At 42.5% G+C, this 24,687-nt stretch overlaps 1 protein-coding gene across 12 annotated transcripts in view; it reads left to right on the plus strand.

Annotated features, from left to right (window-relative positions):
* anks1b (ankyrin repeat and sterile alpha motif domain containing 1B) overlaps positions 1–24,687 on the plus strand; it is a 965,528-nt gene that overhangs the window by 909,467 nt on the left and 31,374 nt on the right. For all 12 annotated transcript variants that reach the window (XM_070897439.1, XM_070897440.1, XM_070897444.1 and 9 more), the window contains one exon: positions 23,030–23,137. In XM_070897439.1, the coding sequence (XP_070753540.1) occupies positions 23,030–23,137 (108 nt within the window). The remainder of the gene's footprint in view (positions 1–23,029; positions 23,138–24,687) is intronic.

The raw sequence follows: 24,687 nt of genomic DNA on the forward strand, positions 1-24,687 counted from the left end.
TGACTACCACGTGGCACTGGTAGCAATCCTGACATTGCTACCTTTTGAGGTCCTACTTTTTAATTTAACTCCTAGCTCCCTAAATTCAGCTTGTAGGACGTCATCCCATTTTTTACCTATATCGTTGGTACCTATATGTACCACGACAACTGGCTGTTCACCCTCCCCCTCCAGAATGCGCTGTAGCCGCTCCGAGACATCCTTAACCCTTGCACCAGGGAGGCCAACATACCATCCTGGAGGCGCGGAAGCGCCTATCTATTCCCCTTACATTAGAATCCCCTATCACTATAGTTCTCCCACTCTTTTTCCTGCCCTCCTGTGCAGCAGAGCCACCCCTGTTGCCATGGGCTTGGCTGCTGCTGCCGCCTTCCCCTGATGAGTCATCTCCCCCAACAGTACCCAAGGTGGTGTATCTGTTTTGGAGGGAGATGCCCTCAGGGACCGCTGCACTACCTTCCTTCCACTGCTCTTCCTGATGATCACCCATTCCCTATCTGCCTATGTAACCTTTACCTGCGGTGTGACCAACTCACTAAATGTGCTATTCACGACATCCTCAGCATCGCGCATGCTCCAGAGTGAACCCATGCGCAGCTCCAGTGCCACAATGCGGTCTGTCAGGAGCTGCAGCTGGATACACTTCTTGCACACATAGTAGTCAGGGACAGTGGAAGCGTCCCTGAGTTCCCACATACCACAGGAGGAGCATGACACGGGTCTGAGCTCTCCTGCCATGACTTAACCCTTAAATTACTTAATTTGTCAACAATGCCAAAAGTTTCTTACTGCTACGAACAAGAAAAAAGAAAAAGAAAACTACACACCGCTCAACCAGCCAATCACTTACCCTCTTGGCTGTGACGTCACCCTTCGCTTACTTTCTACTTCTTTCTTACTTTTGATCCTGTTGCAGCTGCTGCTAGCTGCTCCTCCTCCGGCCACTGCTCCCGAACTGCCGCTGACCCCGGACTGCCGCTGGGCCTTTATAGGCCGCCGCTGCTCCTCCTCCGGCCGCTGCTCCCAAACTGCCCGAGAAATAGGAAGGGGCCAAGGATAGAGCCTTGGGGGACCCCAGAGGTAATGATTCGGGAGTGGGAAGAGAAGCCATTGCAGGTGATTTTCTGGGTACGATTAGATAGACGATGGTGGAGAGGCGTTGGAGGAGGGTGGAGTGGTCAGCCATGTCAAAGGCTGCAGAGAGGTTGAGAAAGATGAGGAGGTATACTAAACCCATGCAAACATTTGTTAGGCTGCAGTTACATATTAAGAGGAGTAGTCCATTTAGGGCTCGAGCTTGTTCTGCCATTCAATTAGATCATGGATGATTTGTACCTCAACTCCATTTATCCACCTTAGCCCTATATCTTGATACCCTTACCTAACAAAAATCTATCATCTCCATCATGAAAGCTCCAAAAGACCCAGCATCCCCAGCCATTTGGGGGAGAGAATCCTACTACCCTTATCGTGAAAAAGTGCTTTCTGATTTTGTTCTTAAATGGCCTAGTTTATGGTGCCCTATTTTAGGAAGGTCATGGAAAGGATACAGAAGCGATTTACCAGGACAATATCAGGGATGAGAAGTGTTAGTTATGAGGAGAGACTAAAGCAACTGGTGCTCTTATCACCAAAAGGCCAAGAGACAATCTGACAGACTTTCAAAATTAAGAGGGATCTTGATAAGCTAAATAGGCAAAAACTATCTTCATTGGTTGATGAGTTTTTAATGAGAAGACATAAATTTAAGATTATCACCATAAAAATGAAGGGAGGGATTCAGTGATGTATTTTGACAGAGTATTGTTGGGTCATGTGGTATCAGAACTAATGGTGGAAGCAGAATCTATAAAAAGGAAGATGGAGAAATATTTGAAAGAAAGAAATAAAGGAACTGGGAATGAGACTAATTGGATAGCACTTTCAGAGAGCTAGCACAGGCACGATGGGCCAAAGAATGAACACCTGTACAACAGGTTGGGGGTCATATATTAGCATGGATAGAGTATTGGCTCATGAACAGAAAACAGAGAGTCGGGATAAATGGCTCATTCTCAGGTTGGCAGTGGGGTGCCGCAGGGATCAGTGCTAGGACCCCAACTATTTACAATCTATATTAACTGTTATGTTCAGAATAACTCCACAAGACTGTATATTGTAAACTCAAACTGTTGTGACCTTGGTTTCTTTAATGTAACTCCAGAGTGAGGAAGCAACATGGTAGACTGCCTTTTATACCCGCTTGTCCAGGGTGTGCAGGTGACCCTTGGGTCTCCCACAGGTGCACCCCCTGGTGGCAAGTCTTACACATTGGTAATGTTTACATACATAACATCATTCCCCCCTCCAAAGTCTTAGATACCAGTTATTTACAAGTTGAGGCGATCCGAGGCTCTGCATTCCCGGTTTGATCGCCTGAGTAGAAGTCCTGGTATGGGTGAGTCGGTCGGATCATTGCTGCACTGCGGTGTGTCTGGTCTGATTGGACTGTCGGGCATGGTGGGTTCATCCTTGTGGTTGATCGCGAGGTCGTTTGCTGGTTGGGGTATGTGTGGGTAGATCATTGACGGTAATGTCCTCTTCAAACTGTTCTTGGTTGTCAGTGAACCGCAGTTTGGTCTGATCCAAGTGCTTTCTGCACGTTTGTCCGTTCAAAAGTTTGACAACCAACACTCTATTCCCCTCCTTGGCTAACATGGTGCCAGCAACCCATTTGGGACCATGACCGTAATTAAGAACAAACACAAGGTCATTAACATCAATGTCACGCGATACAGCCGTGCGATCGATGTACATGTTATGCCGGTGACGCTGGGTTTCTACATGATCATTGAGATCCGGGTGGACTAAAGAGAGCCTGGTTTTGAGTGCTCTCTTCATTAGCAAAGTGCTCAATCCCGGTAGAAAGTTACCAAAATAGTTGAGGAGTCCCAGGAACGAATGCAGCTCTGTCACATTCTGTGGTCTGGGTGCATTCTTGATGGCCTCCGTCTTGGAGTCCGTGGGTCTGATGCTGTCTGCCGCAATCTTGCTCCCCAGAAATTCGACATCTGGCGCCAGGAAAACACACTTGGAGCATTTCAGCCTGAGTCCCACTCTGTCCAGTCGCTTGAGAATCTCTTCCAGGTTGTGCAAGTGTTCGGTGGTCTTGCGGCCAGTGATCAAGAAGTCGTCTTGAAACAACACGGTGCGCGGAACCGATTTCAGCAGACTCTCCATGTTCCTCTGGAAGATGGCCACAGCCGAGCAAATCCCAAAGGGCCATCTGTGGTATGTGAACAGTCCTCTGTGTGTGTTGATGCACGTTAATTTTTTCGAAGGTTCAGCCAGTCCTGTGTCATGTAAGCAGAGGTTAGATCCAGCTTGGTGAACGACTTCCCCCCTGCTAGCATTGCAAACAGGTCATCCACTTTGGATAGTGGATACTGGTCCTGTAACGAGACTCGGATGTAGTCCCCGCAGATTCTGACCGTCCCGTCGCTTTTCAACAATTGGACTGGCCCACTCGTTGAACTTGACTGGTGATATGATCCCCTCTCGTTGAAGTCTGCCCAGCTCGATCTCGACTTTCTCTTGCATCATGTATGGAACCGCTTGGTCCTTGTGATGAATGGGTCGTGCATCAGGGACTAGATGGATCTGCACTTTGGCGCCTGTGAAGTTGCTGATGCCAGGCTCGAATAACGACGGGAATTTGTTTAGCACTTGGGCACACGAGGCGTCATCCACCGAAGACAGTGCTTTGATGTCATTCCATTTCTATCGGATCTTTCCTAGCCAGCTTCTGCCGAACAGCATTGGGCCATCGCTTAGTACAATCTATAGTGGTAAATCATGCACAGCTCTATCGTACGATATCTTCACTGCCGCACTGCCAATGACTGGTATGAGCTCTTTGGTGTAAGTGTGCAGCTTGGTGTGGATAGGGCTTAGTTTTGGCCTTTGTGTCTTGTTGCCCCACAGTTTCTCAAAAGCCTTCTGGCTCATAATTGACTGACTTGCCCCCGTGTCCAATTCCATGGAAACTGGAATGCCATTTAATTTGACTTTTAACATTATCGGAGGGCTTTTGGTGGTGAAGGTGTGTACCCCATACACTTCCTCTTCAGCCTCGGGTTGAGTTGCCTCTCTTACTCGTTCAGCGTGATCCGTGCCGGATCGGTCATCTTCTGCCGAATCTGCCACGTGGTGAGTCGCAGCACGTTTGCACATTCGCTAGAGGTGCCCCATTGTTCCACAGCCCTTGCACATGTAGTGCTTGAATCGACATTGATGGGCTCGATGATTACCCCCACAGCGCCAACATGGTGCTAATGGATTCGCATTTATGCCCCACGGCGGACTGAGTGTCATCCTTGATCTGGCCTCTGCGGGCAGGTGTAGGCCCTGCTTTGTACAGTTCTGCCTGCTGAAGGCGTTATTTTATGCACAGTACTTGCCGGTGAGCTTCGATGCTGCAATGATATCTGTTTAGTGTTATCGATCGTGGACATAAAAGCCTGGGCTATTGTGATGGCCTTGCTCAGATCTAGGGATTCGGCAGACAGCAGTATGCGAAGAATGACCTCGTGGCAGATTCCAAGCATGAAAAAGTCCCGCAACACTTCCCCCAAAAATCCAGCAAATATGCACGGTCCCACAAGGCATCTTAGGTCAGCGACATAGCTCGCCACGTCCTGGCCCTCAGAGCGATGGTGCGTATAAAAGCGATACCTGGCCATCAAGATGCTCTCCTTCGGCTTGAGGTGTTCCCGAGCCAGCATGCACAACTCTTCATATGTCTTCTTCGTTGGTTTCATCAGTCAGTGCTAGCAGATTTTTGATGAGGCCATATATCGTGGACCCGCAAACGGTGAGGAGAATCGCCCTGCGCTTGACCGCGGTTTCTTCTTTTTCCAACTTGTTGACCACGAAGTACTGGTCAAGATGCTCAACAAAGGCTTCCCAATTATCACCCTCAACAAATCTCTCAAGAATACCAGCGGCAACCATAACTGCGTGAAAGTTTGTGACCTATTACTCGTCGCCAATTGTTATGTTCAGAATAACTCCACAAGACTGTATATTGTAAGCTCAAACTGTTGTGACCTTGGTCTCTTTAACGTAACTCCAGAGTGAGGAAGCAGCATGGTAGACTACCTGCTTGCCCAGAGTGTGCAGATCTCCCACAGGTGCACCCCCTGGTGGCAAGTCTTACACGTTGGTAATGTTAACATACATAATGTTAACAACTTGGAGGAAGGGACTGAGTTTAACGTAGCCAAGTTTGCTGATGATACAAAGATGGGAGAAAAAGCAATGTATGAGGAGGACACATAAAATCTGCAAAAGGACATAGACAGGCTAAGTGAGTGGGCAAAAATTTGACAGATGGAGTATAATGTTGGAAAGTGTGAGGACATGCACTTTGGCAGAAAAAATCAAAGAGCAAGTTATTATTTAAATGGAGAAAGATTGCAAAGTGCTGCAGTACAGTAGGACCTGGGGATACTTGTGCATGAAATACAAAAGGTTAGTATACAGGTAAAGCAAGTGATCAGGAAGGCCAATGGAATCTTGGCCTTTAATGCAAAGGGGATGGAGTATAAAAGCAGGGAAGTCTTGCTACAGTTATACAGGGTATTGGTGAGGCCACACCTGGAATACTGCGTGCAGTTTTGGTTTCCATGTTTACGAAAGGATATATTTGCTTTTGAGGCAGTTCAGAGAAGGTTCACAAGGTTGATTCCAGAGATGAGGGGGTTGACTTATGAGGAAAGGTTGAGTCGGTTGGGCCTCTACTCATTGGAATTCAGAAGAATGAGAGGTGATCTTATCGAAACGTATAAGATTATGAGGGGGCTTGACAAGGTGGATGCAGAGAGGATGTTTCTGCTGATAGGGGAGACTAGAACTAGAGGGCATAATCTTAGAATAAGGGGGCGCCCATTTAAAACTGAGATGAGGAGAAATTTCTTCTGAGGTTTGTGGATCTGTGGAATTCGCTACCTCAGAGAGCTGTGGAAGCTGGGACATTGAATAAATTTAAGACAGAAATGGATAAGGGAATAAGGGGTTATGGAGAGCGGGCAGGGAAGTGGACCTGAGTCCATGATTGGATCAGCCATGAGCGTATTAAATGGCGGAGCAAGCTCGAGGGGGCCATATTGCCTTCTCCTGCTCCTATTTCTTAGTATGTAGGTGTAGCGTCGAGAATCCAGAATCCGGACTCCAGACCAATCGGTGGCAAGGTTGTCCGTAAAATGTTCCGGAATCCGGACCCTGCCAACCTCGGGTCTCGCCTCACCACCCCTCGCCTCTCCTCACCCCGCCGCTGCTGCCCTTATCTCGGGGCCTCCTCGCCGGCCCGCCCCAACACCTCCTCGGCGGGTCCCGCCCGCCTGACGTGGACTCCATGGCGGGGCCCACCCTACAACCTCCTTGGCAGGGCCCACTCGCCCGATGACATCCTCCTCAGCGGGGCCGGATGGCACAAACAGCTCTTTGGCGGGAATCCCCCCCCCTCCCCCGTTTCTGACATTCCAAAATCTGGAAATACCCAAACCTGGGCTCGGGTGTTTCTGGATTCGTGACGTCAGAAAACAAATCGAAAATCCAGAAAAGTCCGGCATCCGGAATGGTCTCGGTCCCGAGAGTTTCGGATTTTAGGTGCTGCACCAGTATAAAGTTCTATAAGAGAGCCTTTTAGATTTAAAACTTTGATTTGGACTGGAAGGTATATATCATATATAAGATTGTTGTTAGCATTAAGTTGAAATACGTCCTTTTTTAAAGCAAGTTATTCTTTTGAATTTTCCAAATTACTATTAACCACTGTTATGCTTTTCATCAGCCACTGGATGGGATGCATTTAGTAATCTGGATAAGGATGCTGTACTTTAGAATTAAATCTTTGGGTAATCATTATTATCCAGAACAGAAACAGATTGCGAGACTGTTGTAAGCAATACTTTTGAAAAATTTCAGTCAGGCGTTCGTCACATGGACAGTGGCAAAATCGCATTGGTGATATAAGGTGCCGCTATATACTGATGATATACTAAACTTGCTGTTCTGAGCTCTTGCTGCAATACTCAGCCGTCTCCCCAGTGCCTGTTAGATGGACGATGCCCCTTTCAGCATTAAGGAACAAATCCTTAATCCAATTGTTAGGACATGTGGTAGAATATCTAGAAGAGGTTTTATGTTGCAACTAGCTTCGGGAGAGCATCACCGTGCAATCATCCAGCTGCTGTTTTCCATTGTTTACGTTCTAACCAGTCTTAGTGCCAAGCAGAAGTGAGGCCAGTGAATCGGGTGGTAGTTCACAGTAGGTCTCTGCTATCACCAGAACAAGGTAAGGCAGGCAGTTTATATTTCCAAGTGCAGCTGAGGTTGAAGGAGTCATGCATTTGCCATCGCCTGCAGTTTCATAGCATAATTTATGAAGTGATAATTCCTGAATAAAAAGGAGTTGATAATTCTACCAATTAAATTCAATGGACATTTAAAGCAACTATTTGGTTGAGGTAACTTAAAAGGAGAACTGTGATAATCTCAGATGGGTTAGAATAATCCTTTAATTAAATAAGTTATTTTATCATTATGATATTGTTGGTTTTAGAATATTAATAATTCTTAAGTCTTTTAACATATAAAATTAAGTTATGTTCTTATGAAAATACATTAGTCTCAACCATTGCTCTTAATGATCTAATTAAAGTTTCAGATAGTAGCAGGTTTTTTAAAACTTTGTATAACATTGTCCTTAATAAAATCATAATTCTTTCAGTGAACTGCATGTTGAAATAGTTTACTTGCAAAATTTGCAGCTTGTGTCAAAGTAATGGAAAACTGGAGCATCAGATGGTTCTATTCACAGACAAATAAATGAATAGTACATTTTTTAGTCTTTGTCTTCTAAGAGAAAATAATTGAAGCCAGTAGCATCTAACTCATAAGAAATTGCATTGAAACCTCAAGATTTAACTTTTCAGTCTCGTGACTTTATACCGTGTTCCATGGTGCTATTAGTTGTACTGACCAAGGAATTCTGAAACCTTCTTCTTGGGACAGATGGCTACCATTGGAGCAGCATTCATTCTGTGCACCAAGTCAGCTTTAGTCCCCGGTTTAAGATTGAAAATGGACTCTGTTTATCCATTTGGTGACTATTTGGGCAATTCCTCTTTGGCTCGAAGCTGTCCATTTCCAAGAGCGAGAAAGAAACTAAATTAAACTAAGTGGTGAAATAGAAAAATTAGGACTTCTGATTCACAGTTGGAAATCAAAGGCTGCTTAAATAGTCAGTGAGTTAAATAAATCTTAGGATGCATTTACACTACAACGATAGCATTGATGCAAAGCAATTTTGCTTCACATTAATGCTGCAATTATGAAGTAAAGAAAGAACTTGCATTTATAAAGTGCCTTTCATGTCTTCAGGACATCCCGATGACTTACAGTGTAGTGTACCCTTAGTGGCCCCTCGTGTTTACAAACAGTAGTTCATTGATGGAAATGCACAAAATGTAAAGGAAAGCAGACCATGTCTAAAAGGTTCTTAGCAATTATTTAGGAAGGGAAAGCTCCAGTGTGGGGGATGGTAAGTTTAAATCCCAGCCGTGGCTGTCACTTAAGCTTGCCTGCACTCACTGGGTGAGATTTGCCAGTTCTCAGCTGGTCCACGGAGCACTGCACACATGCACAGCACCGCGCCGCAAGAGGACAAAGCATTACCAACTGTCAGCCGATCGGGAAGCAACATTCGCAGCTGCCAGAGTGAGACGTTCTATTCTCACAGCTCAAGGAAAAAGTCATACAGGATAGCAGTAATGATGCCAAAGGAAAAATAAGAAAACCTTGAGAGGAAAGATGTACCCAAATCCATGATCAGAGATTGTATACGATATAAATTTCTAAGCTTTGCTTTTAGAGAGGGAGGGCTTAAGGCATTGAATGACCCAAGGAACAGAAGCACAGCCAGCACCAAAAGGACAGTGATTAATCCCATTGATTGCTGGTACGTACTGATATATGATTACTTAATTCCAACGCAATGTAAATGTAATATCTACACTACATTGAATATGTGTGTTAAACACTGAAAAACAACCTGCATCTCACCCTGTCTGCCAGTCCTTCGGTAGTGTTAACTGCATGCTGTGGCAGCTGTAGGTGGTATTGGGTGACAGGAGCAAATGAAACCAACCCAAGTGAAAAAAACTCGATAGGGAGTTAGAAACTGTAACACAGTCTTGCGTAGTTCCAGTGATTTTTTTTTGAATAAACTGCTTGAGTTTCCTTTCTCTGGTTTATGCAATGTTATCTGTAGTCTTTAATTCTATTATATGAGAAAGGAGATGTAGAGGCAGAAACAAGAAATTTTTCCTATCAAAATTCATCTTGTTGCAACCTAGCACCACTCTCCAACTCAATTGTTAGTCTATATGTTGATTAAAATTTGGATTTATCATTTATTAAATGTGATCTATTACAATACCTCTGTCCATACCAATATAAATCGATCATTTTAGAACTATCAGTATTGAAAAGTAAAGCTCTATTGCAGCATGAAATGAACCAGTCACAAAGCATCTAATTGCTGCAATATTAATCATGTTATGAAAAAATATTGTCTGCTTATTTCCTGCGCATTCTTGGTCCTCCAGAACAATTACTATTGCATGATGCTAAGTGTAATTCTTTTGAGATGTAAAAGCAAATTAACTCATGATTGAAATCAAATTGGCTTTATAAATACCAAATGGACAATTGATAAAATTTCAATCTTGCCTCATAGGCCTGTCATTTCAGTTTATTTATGATTGTGTTTAAATGAGTGGAGTGAATAGTCTCTGCATTTGCAGGTATTTGATTGTACTGGCTTAATGATAGTCCTGTTAAAAATCTACTGTATAAGTTGCACTTGCATCTCATAATCTGTTTACCAATTGATTGTTAGAGTGAGTTTGTGAAACTAATTTTGTCATTCAGTGGGTAAATAGCCTTTGTGTTGCATTATTGTGCCATATAGATGAAGGAAGTCCAGGGTTAGCTCCAGCTCTGTGCTCAGATAGCTAATCTAGGCCATGCTGGCATCAGAAGAGGTATATAATTAGCTTACATGTCCCTGAAATAGTGAAGAGGAAAATCTGCTAAGGTTTCCTCTCCTTTTCGATATCCAATAACGCCCACTGGAAAGTTGCATTTATGGACATTGAGAACAGGATTAGACTTGGTTGTGCTGACCTGCATAGTTAAATTGTCAACCTAATTCACTGGCCAGGCTTGTGCCACTTGGGTGAGGTACTGGAGGGCAGCCAGTACTTCCCAAACTGTACCTCAGCATCAGTCACCACCTTCAGGGGAGGAGGAATAAGGAGAGAAAAATCAAAGGAGAAAACCTGTATAGAAGGTACTCCTAATCTTCATGGCTTCTATTTTATTGCACACTCCCCATATGTATTAATTGTTTATTCTAAAACATGGTATTGTGAATTAATCACTAAAAACTAACTTTATCAGTCTCTGGTTTATTTCAGGAAAGCCTTAACTTATACAAGCTCTGTTGCATACAATGATGCAGCAAATTATTTTTGCCCATCCTTGCTTCCATCGCTGTTTCTGCCCTGTACTACTAGAAGCAGATGAAGCTTAAAACTGGGGAAGGACTCAAGTATGTGTAAATAACATTTATCAATAAAAACAGTAGAATAGTTCCTTCAAATGGTGCCGAGTTTATTCATTGAGCCATACACACTGGGGAGGTTCCAGGTTCAATATGGTGTATATATTTTTTAAGATGCTCCTTAAAACCTACCACTTTGATAAAGCGTTTGGTCACCTGTCCTGATATCTCCTTCTGTGATTCGGTGTCAAAAATATTTTTCATTGATAGTGCTCTTTGGAAGTTTTACTAGTTAAATGCACTATATAAATGTAAGTTGTTGTTGTTCAATCACAGCTGCAGAAGCAATTGGGGTGCGATAATTCAGTGCACCTGGGTTAGGGAGAGGAAAATCTGTTGGGCTTTTCACCCTGACTATGATGCTCATGTGATTAAGTAGCCTGAAAATACTCGCTGTGAGGCTCACATTTGAATAATGCCCATTTGGCACTAGAAGGTACGAGTGTCCATGGAACAGCACTTTAGCAAGAAATCAATGCTTCAGAAGGAGAAAGGCAGAAAACTGGCATGGATGAGAGGAAGAATTAAAAAGGAAATTAGGAAAGCAAAGAGGGCATGAAAAAATATTGGTAAGTAAAATCAAGGAAAACCCAAAGATGGTTTATAAATACTATGGGCCCAAGTTTCCTCATGATTTGCGCCTGATTTTTAGGAGCAACTGGTGGAGAACGGACTACCTTAGAAATCGCAATTCTCCACATTTTTTTTTCTGCAGTTCTAGTCAGGTAGAACAGTTCTACTTTGGAACAGAATTTTTTCTTCAAAAGGGGGCGTGTCCGGCCACTGACGCCTGATTTCAAAGTTTCCACAGTGAAAACGTACTCCAAACTAAGTTAGAATGGAGCAAGTGAAGATTTTTGTAGAACTGAAAAAACCTGTTCTACACATTAAAAAATCAGGCGCAGGTTACAAATTAGGCGTCCAGAACGAGGAGGGGGGGGGGAAGGGAACTCATTGAATTCTACAATAAATCCTTATTTATACTTCTACAAATATTATACAAATAAATCCAACCTAAATAAACATTTATAAGCAAAGAAAAGATTAAATAAACCATCTTCCTACCTGTGTGAAAATGCTTCAGGCACGGAGAATGCTGCAGTCAGCCTGAGGCGCCCGTTCTTCCCGCGGGGGGGGTGGAGGGGGGAGGAGGCGCCTGTTCTTCCCGTGGGGGGGTGGGGGAGGCACCCGTTCTCCCGCCGGGGGGGGGGGGGGCGGGGAGGAGAGAGGAGGCGCCCGTTCTTTCCCGCGGGGGGGGGAGGCGCCCGTTCTTCCTGCGGGGGAGGGGAGAGGAGGCGCCCGTTCTTTCCCGCGGGGGGGGGAGGCGCCCGTTCTTCCTGCGGGGGAGGGGAGAGGAGGCGCCCGTTCTTTCCCGCGGGGGGGGGAGGCGCCCGTTCTTCCTGCGGGGGAGGGGAGAGGAGGCGCCCGTTCTTTCCCGCGGGGGGGGGGAGGCGCCCGTTCTTCCCGCGGGGGGGGGTAGGAGGCGCCCGTTCTTCCAGCGGGGGTGTAGGAGGCGCCTGTTCTTCCCGCTTGGGGGGGGCAGAGGGGGGGGGGGGAGGGGAGAGGAGGCGCCCGTTCTTCCCGCGGTTGGGGGGGGGGGGAGGAGGCGCCCGTTCTTCCCGCGGGGGGTTGGGGGGAAGGAGACAGTGAGAAGGCTGCAAGTGCTGATGGCAATGTGCTTTTATTAAAAAAATGTTCAAAAATTAAACAACTACAAAGAACTACAAACATGGCCGAGTGCCAATGTTTTTTTCACACTGAGCATGCGCGAACGCTCCAACGCGCACGCGCTGCATTGCCGGCAGGAAAAAAACTAATTTAAATAGTACCCGCCCCCTCCCACTTACAAAATAGGCGCGAGTGTAGGCTCCGCCCCCCTGGGTGCCACGCCAGGCAGACAAGGAGCTGCAGAACACTCCAGAATCACGATTTTTTTTGTTAGGCGCCGTTTTAGGCGCGAAAAATGGGCGCCCAGCTCGGAGGGGCGCCCGTTTTTTATCATGTGGAAACTTGGGCCCATTGTAACTAAAGAAAGAGAAGGGCCTACGAGGGACCATAAAGGTAACCTGTGTGTCGAGGCGCAAGACGTGGGTATGGTTCTTAATGAATACTTTGCGCCTGTTTTCACAAAAGAGAGAGATGATGCAGACATTGAAATCAGGGAGAAGGGGTGTGAAATATTAGATGAAATAAACATCATGAGAGAGGAAGTATTAAGGCGTTTAGCATGTTTGAAAGTGGATAAATTCCCAGGCTGGATGAAATGTATCTCAGACTGCTAAGAGAAGCAAACAAGGAAATAGCAGAGGCTCTGATCATCATTTTCCAATTCTCTCTGGCTACGTGGTGCTGGAAGACTGGAGGACTGCTAACGTTGTACCGTTGTTTAGAAAGGGATAGACCGAGTAATTACAGGCCAGTCAGCCTAACCTCTGTGGTAAGAAATTATTGGAAGAAATTCTGAGGGGCAGGATAAATCTTAATTTAGAAAGACACGGATTAATAAAGGGCAATCAGATTGAATTTGTTAAGGGAAGGTCATGTCTGACTAACTTGATTGAATTTTTTGAGGAGGTAACAAGGAGAATCAATGAGGGTAGTGCGTTTGATGTAGTCTCTTTAGATTTTAGCAAGGCTTTTGATAAGGATCCACGTGGCAGACTGATCACGAAAGTAAAAGCCCATGGTATCCAGGGCAAAGTGGCAAGTTGGATCCAAAATTGGCTGAGAGGCAAAAAGCAAAGGGTAATGGGTATTTTTGTGACTGGAAGGCTGTTTCCAGTGGGATTCTGCAGGACTCAGTACTAGGTCCCTTGCTTTTTGTGGTATATATATCAATGATTTGGACTTGAATGTAGGGAATGTGATTAAGAAGTTTGCAGATGATACAAAAATTGGCCTGGTGGTTGATAATGAAGAAGAAAGCTGTAGTCAGCAGGAAAATATCAATGGACTGGTCAAGTGGGCAGGACAGTGGCAAATGGAATTCAATCTGGAGAAGTGTGAGGTAGTTCACTTGGCGAGGGCTAACAAGGCAAGGGAATACACAATAAATAGTAGGAGACTGAGAAGTGTAGAGGAACAGAGGGACCTTGAAGTGCATGTCCACAGATCCCTGAAAGTAGCAGGACAGGTAGATAAGGTGGTTAAGAAGGCATACGAGATACTTGCCTTTATTAGCCGACCTATAGAATATAAGAGCAGTGAGGTTATGCTTGAACTGTATAAAACACTAGTTAGGCCACAGCTAGAGTACAGCATGCAGTTCTGGTCACCATATTACAGGAAGAATGTGATTGCACTAGAGAGGGTACAGAGGAGATTTACGAGGATGTTGCCTGGACTGGAGAATTTTAGTCATGAGGAAAGATTGGTTGGTCGGGGTTTTCTTTGGACCAGAGCAGGCTGAGGGCAGACCTAATTGAGATGTATAAAATTAAGAGGGGCCTAGATAGAGTGGATAGGAAGGACCTATTCCCCTTAGCAGTGACGTCAATAACCAGGGGGCATAGATTTAAAGTAAGTGGTAGGAGGTTAAGAGGGGATTTGAGAAAACAATTTTGACCCAGAGGGTGGTGGTGGTCTGGAACTCACTGCCTGAAAGGGTAGTAGAGGCAGAAACTCTCATAGCATTTAAAATGTACTTGGATGTGCACTTGAAATGTCATTAACTACAAGGCTACAGACCAAAAACTGGGATTAGGCTGGATAGCTCTTTGTCAGCCGGCATGGACACGATGGGCCGAATGGCCTCCTTCTGTGCTGTAAATTTCTATGATTCTATGAAGAAATAGTTGCAACAGAGGTTCCTGTCTACCAGTGAACATGGTACAATATATGTGCTGGCTCCAGGTCCGGCAATGCCTCGATTTTTAAAATTCTCATCCTTGTTATCAAATCCCTCGGCCCTCCCTATCTCTGTAACCTCCTGCAGCCCCACAATCCTCCGAGATCTCTGCGCTCCTCCACTTCTGGCCTCATACACATTCCCGATTTGAATCACTCCACCATTGGTGACGGTGCCTTCAACTGCTTGGGCCCTAAGCTCTGGAATCCCCTCCCTAAACCTCTACGCCTCTCCTCCTTTAAGACACTCCTTAGGAACCTACCTCTTTGACCAAGCTTTTGGTCGCCTGGCCTAATAGCTCCATATGTGGCTCAGTGTCAAATTTAGTCTGATAACGCTCCTGTGAAATGCCTTGGGACATTTTACTATGTTAAAGGCGCTCTATAAATGAAAATTGCCATTGTTGCAATAGAGAATTGCCATAATTGCATTAACCTCTGAAAATTAAAGTCAACTTTCAGTATCCCAAGTCTTCAAAAGAAGATGTTCCTATTATCTGACTAATAGCTTTAGTTGCAATTAAAGAAAAGCAGCTGATCCTATCTCTATCCACATTCTTTCATTCCTTCGTTGACTGTTGGCTTATTTTCTATCTTGAGTTGCATTCCCAGACCACAAAAGCTATTCATGTATACACAGCATAAGATCGACGGGATTGGTTTCATCTGTGTAATAAAACATTATCCTTTCATGTCTGGGTTCAGATTCAGCTGAACTCTACATCTCACCCATGCTCTATCGAGGAGACTACATTGTAAGCAGTGAATACAGTATAATGGACTGGTGTTGGACAAGGCACTTGGCCATATCTGCCCCATTTCCTGTGTCTCCATTCTGACCCTCTCTCTCCCTCTTACAGTAATATGTCCTCTTTTGTTCTCATCTTCTATCCCAGTAGTCTCTGCAGCCTTAAGATTTCTCCATTTCTGCTATCTACTACAAGCTCCAAATACCACCAGCTCCATGCAGAGACTATTCCTGCTGCTACATTCTAATTCACTCCTACTGCTAATTAATTCTGCTTCCAAATACAGCTCCCCAAGCACTTCAGGTACAGTATCCTATTGTCATCCTGGGAATTCTGCAGGTCTCTGGATTGAATTGTTATCAACAATCTTAGACTTTGACTGTATATTCCATTTTGCTTCCAGCTTCTCCTGTCACATCCCATTTCATCCCCTCCATTTGGAGCTCTTTTACTCACCTTTTGCAATCTAAGATGACCAGCACTTGCACCTCTTTTGAGCTTTTTAAAATATCAGTTGACAAGCTATTAAATTGATCAACTGCTGCTTTGTAATGGAGTTAGCATATTGGAGTTCGACTCTTGTCTTTTGGTCCTATCTATTTTTTTTGATCAATCTCGTAAAGGCGCAGTTATGCGGTTATAATGAAGGGTGTCTACCTAAAACACTAACCTATCTTTCCTCTTTCCAGAAACTGAGTTACTTGAATTGTAGTTCCAGCATTTTCTCATTTTAATTTCAAATTTCCATTATTTGCATTTTTTGTGATCTGCTTCTAAATGATGTTTTATGTATATGCAAAAGTACTGAAGCAACTAGTATTTTGATACTAGTTAAATCTGTGATTGACAATTTTTCATTCTTCTGAACTCTGATCACCTTTGCTGTACATTTACATTGGGAGATAATCACTGATGAGCTTCAGCTTCTTCACTGTGAGACTTGGGGTGAAGTTGTCTTTTAATAAATTAAAACCCTGCACTGAATTGAGAGATAATTTGAATGGAATTGAATGACTTTAAGTTTAAGCATTGAAATGAGATAAAATAGGTGATAGACGTAACTCTTCATTTGCCAGACACTAAGCTCTGAGAAAGCATTAAACTCGTTGTTGGAGTCACTGTACAACTTCAGGAATGTTTAAAAGGAATGAAAATGTTGACACAGCAGGTTAGCACACTATCCTTTCACATCAGGGACTCGGGTTTGAATCCAGCCGAGGCTGACGGAATAGAGGTCTGCTGGCTGAAGCACCTTACATGAAATAAGTCTCAATCTAGTATCTAGGGCTCGCAGCATAAAATTGCCCATCATTTAGCGCTAATTGGTACCATTTTGCCAACTTATGCAAAAAGACCAGAGAATGGATGTTGTGAGAAATTGAAAAAATCAAACTGGTACAGAAAGCAATGTTCTTCTGAGGTTTGGGTTAAGATAGGTGTAGAGAAGCTGGAGTTTTACTCTGCACTTGCTTTGCATTGTACCTGATCTTGGAGAAAATAGTACAGGTAGTGACAATGGACAATACTGACAAAGTAGACTGTTAAATTTCCCAGCACTGGCAATCCTCACCTTGATGACAACATAATATTCAGCTCCTGTGCTTGAAAAAAAGGAAAAATATTGAAACTGCTTGTCCTATGATCTATTAATAAAGGAGATTTCTTCCAAATGGCCCCATTCTGTGCTGTTAAATTTAAGATATAATCAGTTCCTCTAATAATAACTCAGATATTGCAGACGTCTACTTACAAGGGACAATCCCTTGGATCCCAAATGAAACCCTCAGCGTCCGCAGTAAATCTAATGATTACAGCAAGCACTAATGCCTCTTTCATTGGTTAGTGACCATTGATTCAGTTTGGGGGTCATTATTTGGGTTTGGAATTCCAACACCAGGATGAGGTGCAGCCCATCAGGATGTTGGAGCAGCACTTGACCCTGCAGCTGGGGCTGATTCTCTAGCAGATCCCAACAATCAGGGTTAAGTTTATTATGGGGTTCCTCCAAGTCTCCATTTTATCTGTGCTTTGCAGTTGAGCTGCCACTTGTAGACATAGTGAATAAAGTGCGAGAGAAAAATCATACAACCACTTAAAAAGGACAGCTGCTTACAATGAACAAAATATCCAAAGTTTTCCTTCTCATTCTGTAGGGAAGCACCTGGCCTCTACTCGGTGCCTCCCCACAATATGAATCAACTTTTATTTCATGGTGTCAGACGTGGTTATATAGGATGGGGGTGAAATACAAATGCAATAACTGCCTAACCTTTACAGAACTAATTATAGAAAGTGAAGGTGTTGTCTTGCTAAAAGTAGTCTTTGTCACCAAAATTTCGCCCTGTTTTTTAAAAAATTGCAATTGATGTATGTGAACAAATCTATTCCTAGCTATACTAGAGGGCTGCCATCTTGGAAAAGTATGGGCGTAACAGTTGCGTATTCTCACCTCCTTATGTTTGAGTCCTATTTCTTAAGTAAGATGTATCCCTGTATCTGGCCCTGTAAGACCAAAGAGGTGGATGAGACCAGTCATTGGAATGGTGACTTAAAAAACAAATCACTTTTTAAAATCCACCTATAAAAACACAGTTAAAAGGTCTTTGGGTAGCATTTACATTTCTTGATTCAAAGTAAAATAAAATTAAAAGGCGTAGAATTTCCTGTGGGGGTGCAATCAGGAAGTTAGACCCAAAATTACTTTTTTCATTTTTTGAATGATAAGGGTTATAGGGAGCGGGCAGGGAAGTGGAGTTGAGGCCAAGTTCAGATCAGCCATGATCTTACTGAATGGCAGAGCAGGCTCGAGGCGCCAAATGGCCCACACCTGCTCCTATTTCTTATGTTCTTATGTTCTATTACGCTCATTCATTTCCTGCCAATCTCATTAACATACACCAGAACGTAAAAATGGGCGTAAATAAGTGGAAATCAATGTAAACAATTGGGGTCATGGACAGTGTCAAACTCGCAACATATATTCCTTCTTCAAGTATGAAAATTAAAGTATCAACCCACCAACTATCATGCACATTAGGCACAGCATGTTTAAGAATATACAGTTGTGGAAGCTTCTCAATTTTTAATGTGGCTTATGTGATAAAAATGCACTTAAACAAACGGAAAATACAGGTTTCAGTGAGGATAAATTTTCAAAAATTGCTCAAAAGTAGCCATAATACACCAGAAAATTGACCTTTGTTTCCAGCTGTTAAAGTTCTGGGTTTAATTTAAGACTTGTTTTGAACACTTGTCAATGGCTCTTTAGCCTGAGGCAGAGCCATTATAATGAACCGAGATACATTCGGGGGCAGGAATCGACAGGTGGGTATAAAATAGCGAAGAAATTCAGATGTAGCATAATTACATGCATTGCACACATTTAAAAATCTGGCGATACACTCACATTCTAGTTTTTGCTCCTCCTCATAGATATCACCATATAGTCCTTTTGTATGCATGGGGTATAATTATGTGTTCGTGTCAATTCATTTTCAGAGAGAATAACAAAAAAACAACCTGAATTGTGACGCACAATTGAGAATCAACTTTTGCACTTTACACAATATAGGAGCAGAATAAACACACACATCAGTTTTACAAAGGTGAATTGATTACTTGTATAGATGCTTAATGCACATTAGACCCATCAAGCCTATTCGGTTCTAATAACTCCGCACCCTCGAGATCTGAAGTGCTTTTTATTTGGAAGTATTTTTCAAAAGAAAATAATGTAATTGATTGAGATAGCAGGGAGTAAATAGACCCAAGATATTTGTGCCAGAGACACCCTGGGAACAGAGGATGTGACGGAAGATTAATCACCTGGCAAAATGTTTCAAAAGTGCACTTCAAAGAAGGTTGACATTTATCAGTTTGTTTCTTTATCAGTGTATAAATGTTTATAGAACATAACACAGGATAACACTTTTACTCAAAAAGACTGCGTACATAAGGTTTACATCATGAATGCATTCTCTATTTTCACATAATCCCATCAACATTACAAAATGTATACCCTTAAAACAAATCTGGAAATATTTAAATTTATGTTGTAACATTCTTAATAAGGCAAGTAAGCATACATGGTGAAGTTAGCCCTCTAGATCAGTCTTCCCTTTACTCTTCAATCTTGTTTTTGTGACATGTTCTCTCTCTCTCTCTCTCTCTCTCTCTCTCTCTCCTCTCTCTCTCTGGTCATAGCTTTCTATATATAAATATTGTGGGGCCTCATTGAAGGCTATTCTCCTATGAATCCACTAAGATTATCATTTCCATTAAGGCTGACATCACAGGCAGTAAGTGACACAAAATCTGGGCCATTTGTAGTCAGGCACCTGCTTTAAGAAACACACTGATATCCTTCTGAAACATTTCAGTCAAGAAACCAGCAACAAGGTTAGGTGGCATTTGGTTAGTGTGTCAGTATGTATTGGGATGCTTTGAGACCTGTAACATTGCATCAGTTGTAGAGGTATTTATGGCAGCCAATGTGACAAACCAGCCTAAGAACAAAGTGGACTTCAAAGCTCTTGTGTACTTCATTTCACAAAGACTTTTGCATACCGTGAGTATATAGTTTCAATATATTTTCCACTGTAATTCTAACTGCATTCTCTATATACTGTAATTTCAACACAATCACTTGTTCATTTTTAGAAATAGGGGGCCTGTTTTGCAGTAGTTACCTATCTAAAATTCAATTGCCAATCACACAAGTTAGTGCATGAGTATCCCAATGAACAAGGACACAACCATTCCCTCGAACTACATCATTTGAGAATATGGTTGTGCAGCCACACCTGCACCAGAAAAAGTTGGCTACAGGCTTGACTTTTCGATCAGAGTCCCAAAATCAGAACTACCAAGAGGAAAGTTACATTGAATGACCCTGTTTATTAAAACAAACTCCCCTGTTGCACATGAAATGGAACAAATGTACCTTGCTGATATTTTGGTCCCGTTTATGAATCATGCAGGAGTCTAAACATTTAAGTGAGGCTAATAAATGCCTGTTTTGTGAACCTAAGATTGATAGTAAAAGTGGCTTATGCTTAGTTTTTGCATCCTAAGAGTATTAAAAATGCAAAATGTGATCAATTGAAATCTTTGCACAAGGAGCACAATAACCCAGCATTGACATTTATTGGCCTTTAGTTGTATTTGATTCATTATGAATGAATTCTCATAACAGTTGATTCATAATCTTTTATGTTCTGAGAATGGTTAAAATATAATTTTGAAACTTGTACCTTGATGGATTCTGTAACTATATGAATTATCCCATCATTAGTTTCAATGCTCAGTGCTATTAAGACACTAAGGGGCCGCAATTGCCCCTTTCTATAAAAGCCGTGACCGCCTCAGAGGCGTGTCGGTAAGGACTCACCGCTCAGTCGGCGCGGAGGGGCCAACATTTTGAAAATTGTCCTCCGTTATTTTTGGAGCGGTGTACAGGACCACCCCAGCCATTTTCTCACCCCGTCGGGCATGCGCCGACCCCTTACTGATCGGCGGCTAGTGCCTTTCTGCCCCGTGTGGGAAATTGCCCCGTGGGAGCGGATCAGCCAGCACTCGGTACCCCCGACAGCTTTCCCTGGCAGAAAGCTTCTTGTGGCTGGGCAGCGTGTCCACCCTTAAAGGGGAGGGCACACTGTCGTGGCCACCATTTTGTTTTAATTGTTGGCCGACTGACAGATCAGCCCGACAATTGTGGCCACAGGTTTGGCCCCTCTTGGGTACCAGGCTGCTGGCCCGGCCAAAATACTCCCTGGTGGCCCAGTGTTTGCCACTAATGTGGCTGCAGAGTTCACAACGGCCCACCCCTTTAACCGAAGGGGAGGGACGTTGTGGGGCACTGACGTCATCAGCGCAGAAGTGATGACTCGGAGCGATGGCACTTCCGCCCCGCTGGTGACCCCACAACTGCCCCGCTGCAGAAAAAAAAATAAAGAGCTGAATTTCACTGGATTCTCTGCCCCGTGCATTAGGGCAGAGAAACCACTTTTAAAAAAAAACGGTAAGTGCCCCTGTTTGGGGCGGAGGGCAATTTCGTCCCCAAGTGTTGGAACATCTGGAAAGTTTTGCAGAATCAACAAAAAGTGACAAGTGATCAGGTACTGAGCCATATGTGTGGAAGTTCAGGAGACTGCTGTGTTGTTGAGAAAATAATTGAGTTCAACTGATGCATGAATGTAGTTCTCAATTCTTTTTGAGATCGAGTAAAAGCTTGCAGTGCTCAGTTTAGTTAATTTGTATTAAATGTGTTGATGGTAAACTGTCAACTCCACATACCTGTGACTGACAAGTGTTTTAAGTTTAAGATTCTCATTATAGATAACAGTATTTTTCAGGTCCACATGCGTAAAGCTTCAGTCTGAACAAAATAACAGGCTCAGCTTCATTTACCATTTATGCAGTTTCTTTGTAACATAAAAATACAATTTCCATCACACTATATGAAATTCTGGAGTTAATTTGAGCATTTAATGAAGGAGCATGTTAAATTATAGCTGAATGAAACTATTATTCAAATTAAGGTATAATAGAAAATCAGCTTGCAAACGATAAGTTGAGTTTTGACTGCTTCTGTCAGTTGACAATTAGGATGTGCTTTTTTGACTAGATAAAGCAAAACATTTAGACAAACATTTGTTACTCTGTGGTCCTTAATACAATTATATCCTCCTCATGCCAATCTAATTTGAGTGAAAATATCCTCCTTTGATTACTGGCTATCACAAATATGGTGAAAGCAAGAATAACACTTGACTGAACACAAATAAAATCCATAGTGGAATGTAGAGAAATATTCTCCAAGGTATTGGATAAGTTACAAGTCATAGAGCCTGTCCTATACTTTGAGTGAAACAGTCCCATCTATCCACAGATTTACTGGATAAGCTACATAAGGACACTTTTGCAAATTTCTGTTCGATTTGGGTGTTCACATTGAACCTAAAGACTAATGATGATCTACAAATGCATTACAGTTACATTTGAGAATATAATTTGGTTAGCAGTGTAACAATTACGATGTTTTAACAGCCAGCTTGAGGCAGGTTGCTGTTGATTTGCTTTGGGTGGTATATTCCCGTAGTGTGTGCATTTGCTGTTCGTACAATTAAACACACCGCTTTATCTAAATGGTGTTAGAATATGGGTACATTGTCCGGGAGATGTTTTTAAACAGGTATGCGCAGCAGTTGCGTGCTTTCCTCGTGTTATGTAATGAGTTGAATGCTGTCAACTGTATAATTAAAAATATGGATGACTACAGACGTGGTAATTCATTTTGCAGCACCTTTCTGACACAGCCTTCCTGTGATGTACATAAAAAGATGCCTAGCTTCTTCACCAGTCTCGCACAGCTGCAGAAGTAGTGAAGGTCTAAAGCTGAGGAATTAAATCTTCATTTAAAGGGATGCTTCCTGGCATTTCATCTGGAAACACTGCAGTGAGCTGTCAGAAGGCGGCTCAGGCTACATTGTGTGCAGTGATTCGCATTTAAATCTACAAGGGATAGATGAGAGGCTTGTGTTTTTTGTCCAGTAAAATGATTTTTTTTAGAATTGCGCCTTGCCTAGTTATGATGACACATTAGGACGGAGCATAATTATTCTGGCTGCTAAATCTGTAACCACATTGCAGGACATCATCCTTGTAGGATTACCTCCCACTGCAAGGTCGTTTACTAGTTTTGGAGATTTATTTTCCTCCTTCTGCATTCTGTAAGGATTCTTATTTGCATCACTGAATCTTTTAGGTGTTGAAAATTAACCTTCTGGGTCACAGAAAACGAATCTTAGCATCACTTGGAGACAGACTTCACGACGAACCTCCTCAGAAGCCTCCGCGAACCATTACTCTGAGGGTAAGCCGTGTTCATACAGTGTTGAATTAATACTGATATTCGCATGAAATGTAGCACGGTATGATTTTAATTAGCGTATCTTAAGCCAATCTTCAGCACTGGCATGTATCATTATTAGCTGCTTGCCTCAGTAATCTTTCCTGTTCCATGACCACCACCAACATTCTTTGTTTTGTATGTGAGAATATTCCCTGAAGATCTTCCAAGCAATATTGTGAAATTAAGATGTGGAAAAAACTAATTTCAGGTTTTTATTATTGTGACCTTTTGTTCAAATGTAGCCTGAAAAAAATCTATCAAATCTTTCAGTGGGCGTTGAAGAAAAAAATCAATAACTATTCTCATTAAAAAGTAAACTCTATTTACCACAAATGTCAAAGCCCTTCAGCTATGATTCTGAGATTTAGGTAGTCACTGAGTCAATCTTAGCTTTAGCCTGCACCACATTAACCCTTCCTCAACAGAACTTACAGCATTTCAAATCTTTTCAACATTGATTAACTGGCTGCTCTTTGTAAGGAAGGAATTGTTTTTTTTTTTAATTGTTTAAATTATTCGGAACATTTTTGTTCCAGAAATGGTGTAATTATTTGCTGTTCATCTCGTTTTTTTATCCTCATCCTATTCAATCACTTTTTGCCTGACTATATAGGACAGAATAAGCTAAAAGGTTGCACTATGCTAAAGGAAATCCTTAGTGAGTGGTTCATTTCACACGCAGGAACCCTTTAGTCCAAAGGAAGGATTTTTGCAGACAGTAATGGATTGCTGTAATTTGAGGAATCTGACCAGTTAAGAACCCAGCCAAGCCTTTCTGCATGTTTTCGATGGCTTTGTGATAGCAGGACTTTAATCTCCATTTTTGGAGTTGCTCAGGCAAACACACATTCTGGCCTGTTCAAATGTTTTTTATTTACAGATTCAACCTAAAATGCCACTGAAACATTCATGGAAAAGGTGTTTCTTAGTTCTGCTCACAAGAAAGATAAGGGAATCCTTTCAAGGAGTTGCATGCTTTTCAAATAATTTAATATTCAGTTAAGAAAGGAAACATACAGTTTTCAGGTTCACAAACACATACAACATGACAGAAATTAGTCTGGGCAGTACTGTATTCTTTAACTGATGTCTAAAGGTTTTTTATTTAATTGTTTTTTCATAAATTATGTCAAATAATTTAATACATATTTCACACTATATTTTCCCATAATTTACATTAAGCTCTCAAACAAAGGATTCAAATCTTAAAGCTCATTAAAACAGTGTTATGTCACAGATGCAAAGTTTTCAACTGGAATTATTTAATCACCAGAATAAAAAACTTCAAATGCTGGAACTCTGAAAGAGAAACAGAGAGTGCTGGAAATGCTTATCTTCCAGTTCTGACAAAGGATTTACATTGGTAACATTAGCCCATCATCAGATACTGCTGTGTATTTCCACCATTTTATATTGTTTTAAAGGACATTTTGTTCTAATTTTTAAAAATTCAGCAGAAAAAAAATAACTGTTTCCGGGCCACTGTTTGGAGATTCATAGAAATGTGCCCA

This window comes from Pristiophorus japonicus, chromosome 13 (genome assembly GCF_044704955.1).
Source record: "Pristiophorus japonicus isolate sPriJap1 chromosome 13, sPriJap1.hap1, whole genome shotgun sequence".
Taxonomy (NCBI): domain Eukaryota; kingdom Metazoa; phylum Chordata; class Chondrichthyes; family Pristiophoridae; genus Pristiophorus; species Pristiophorus japonicus.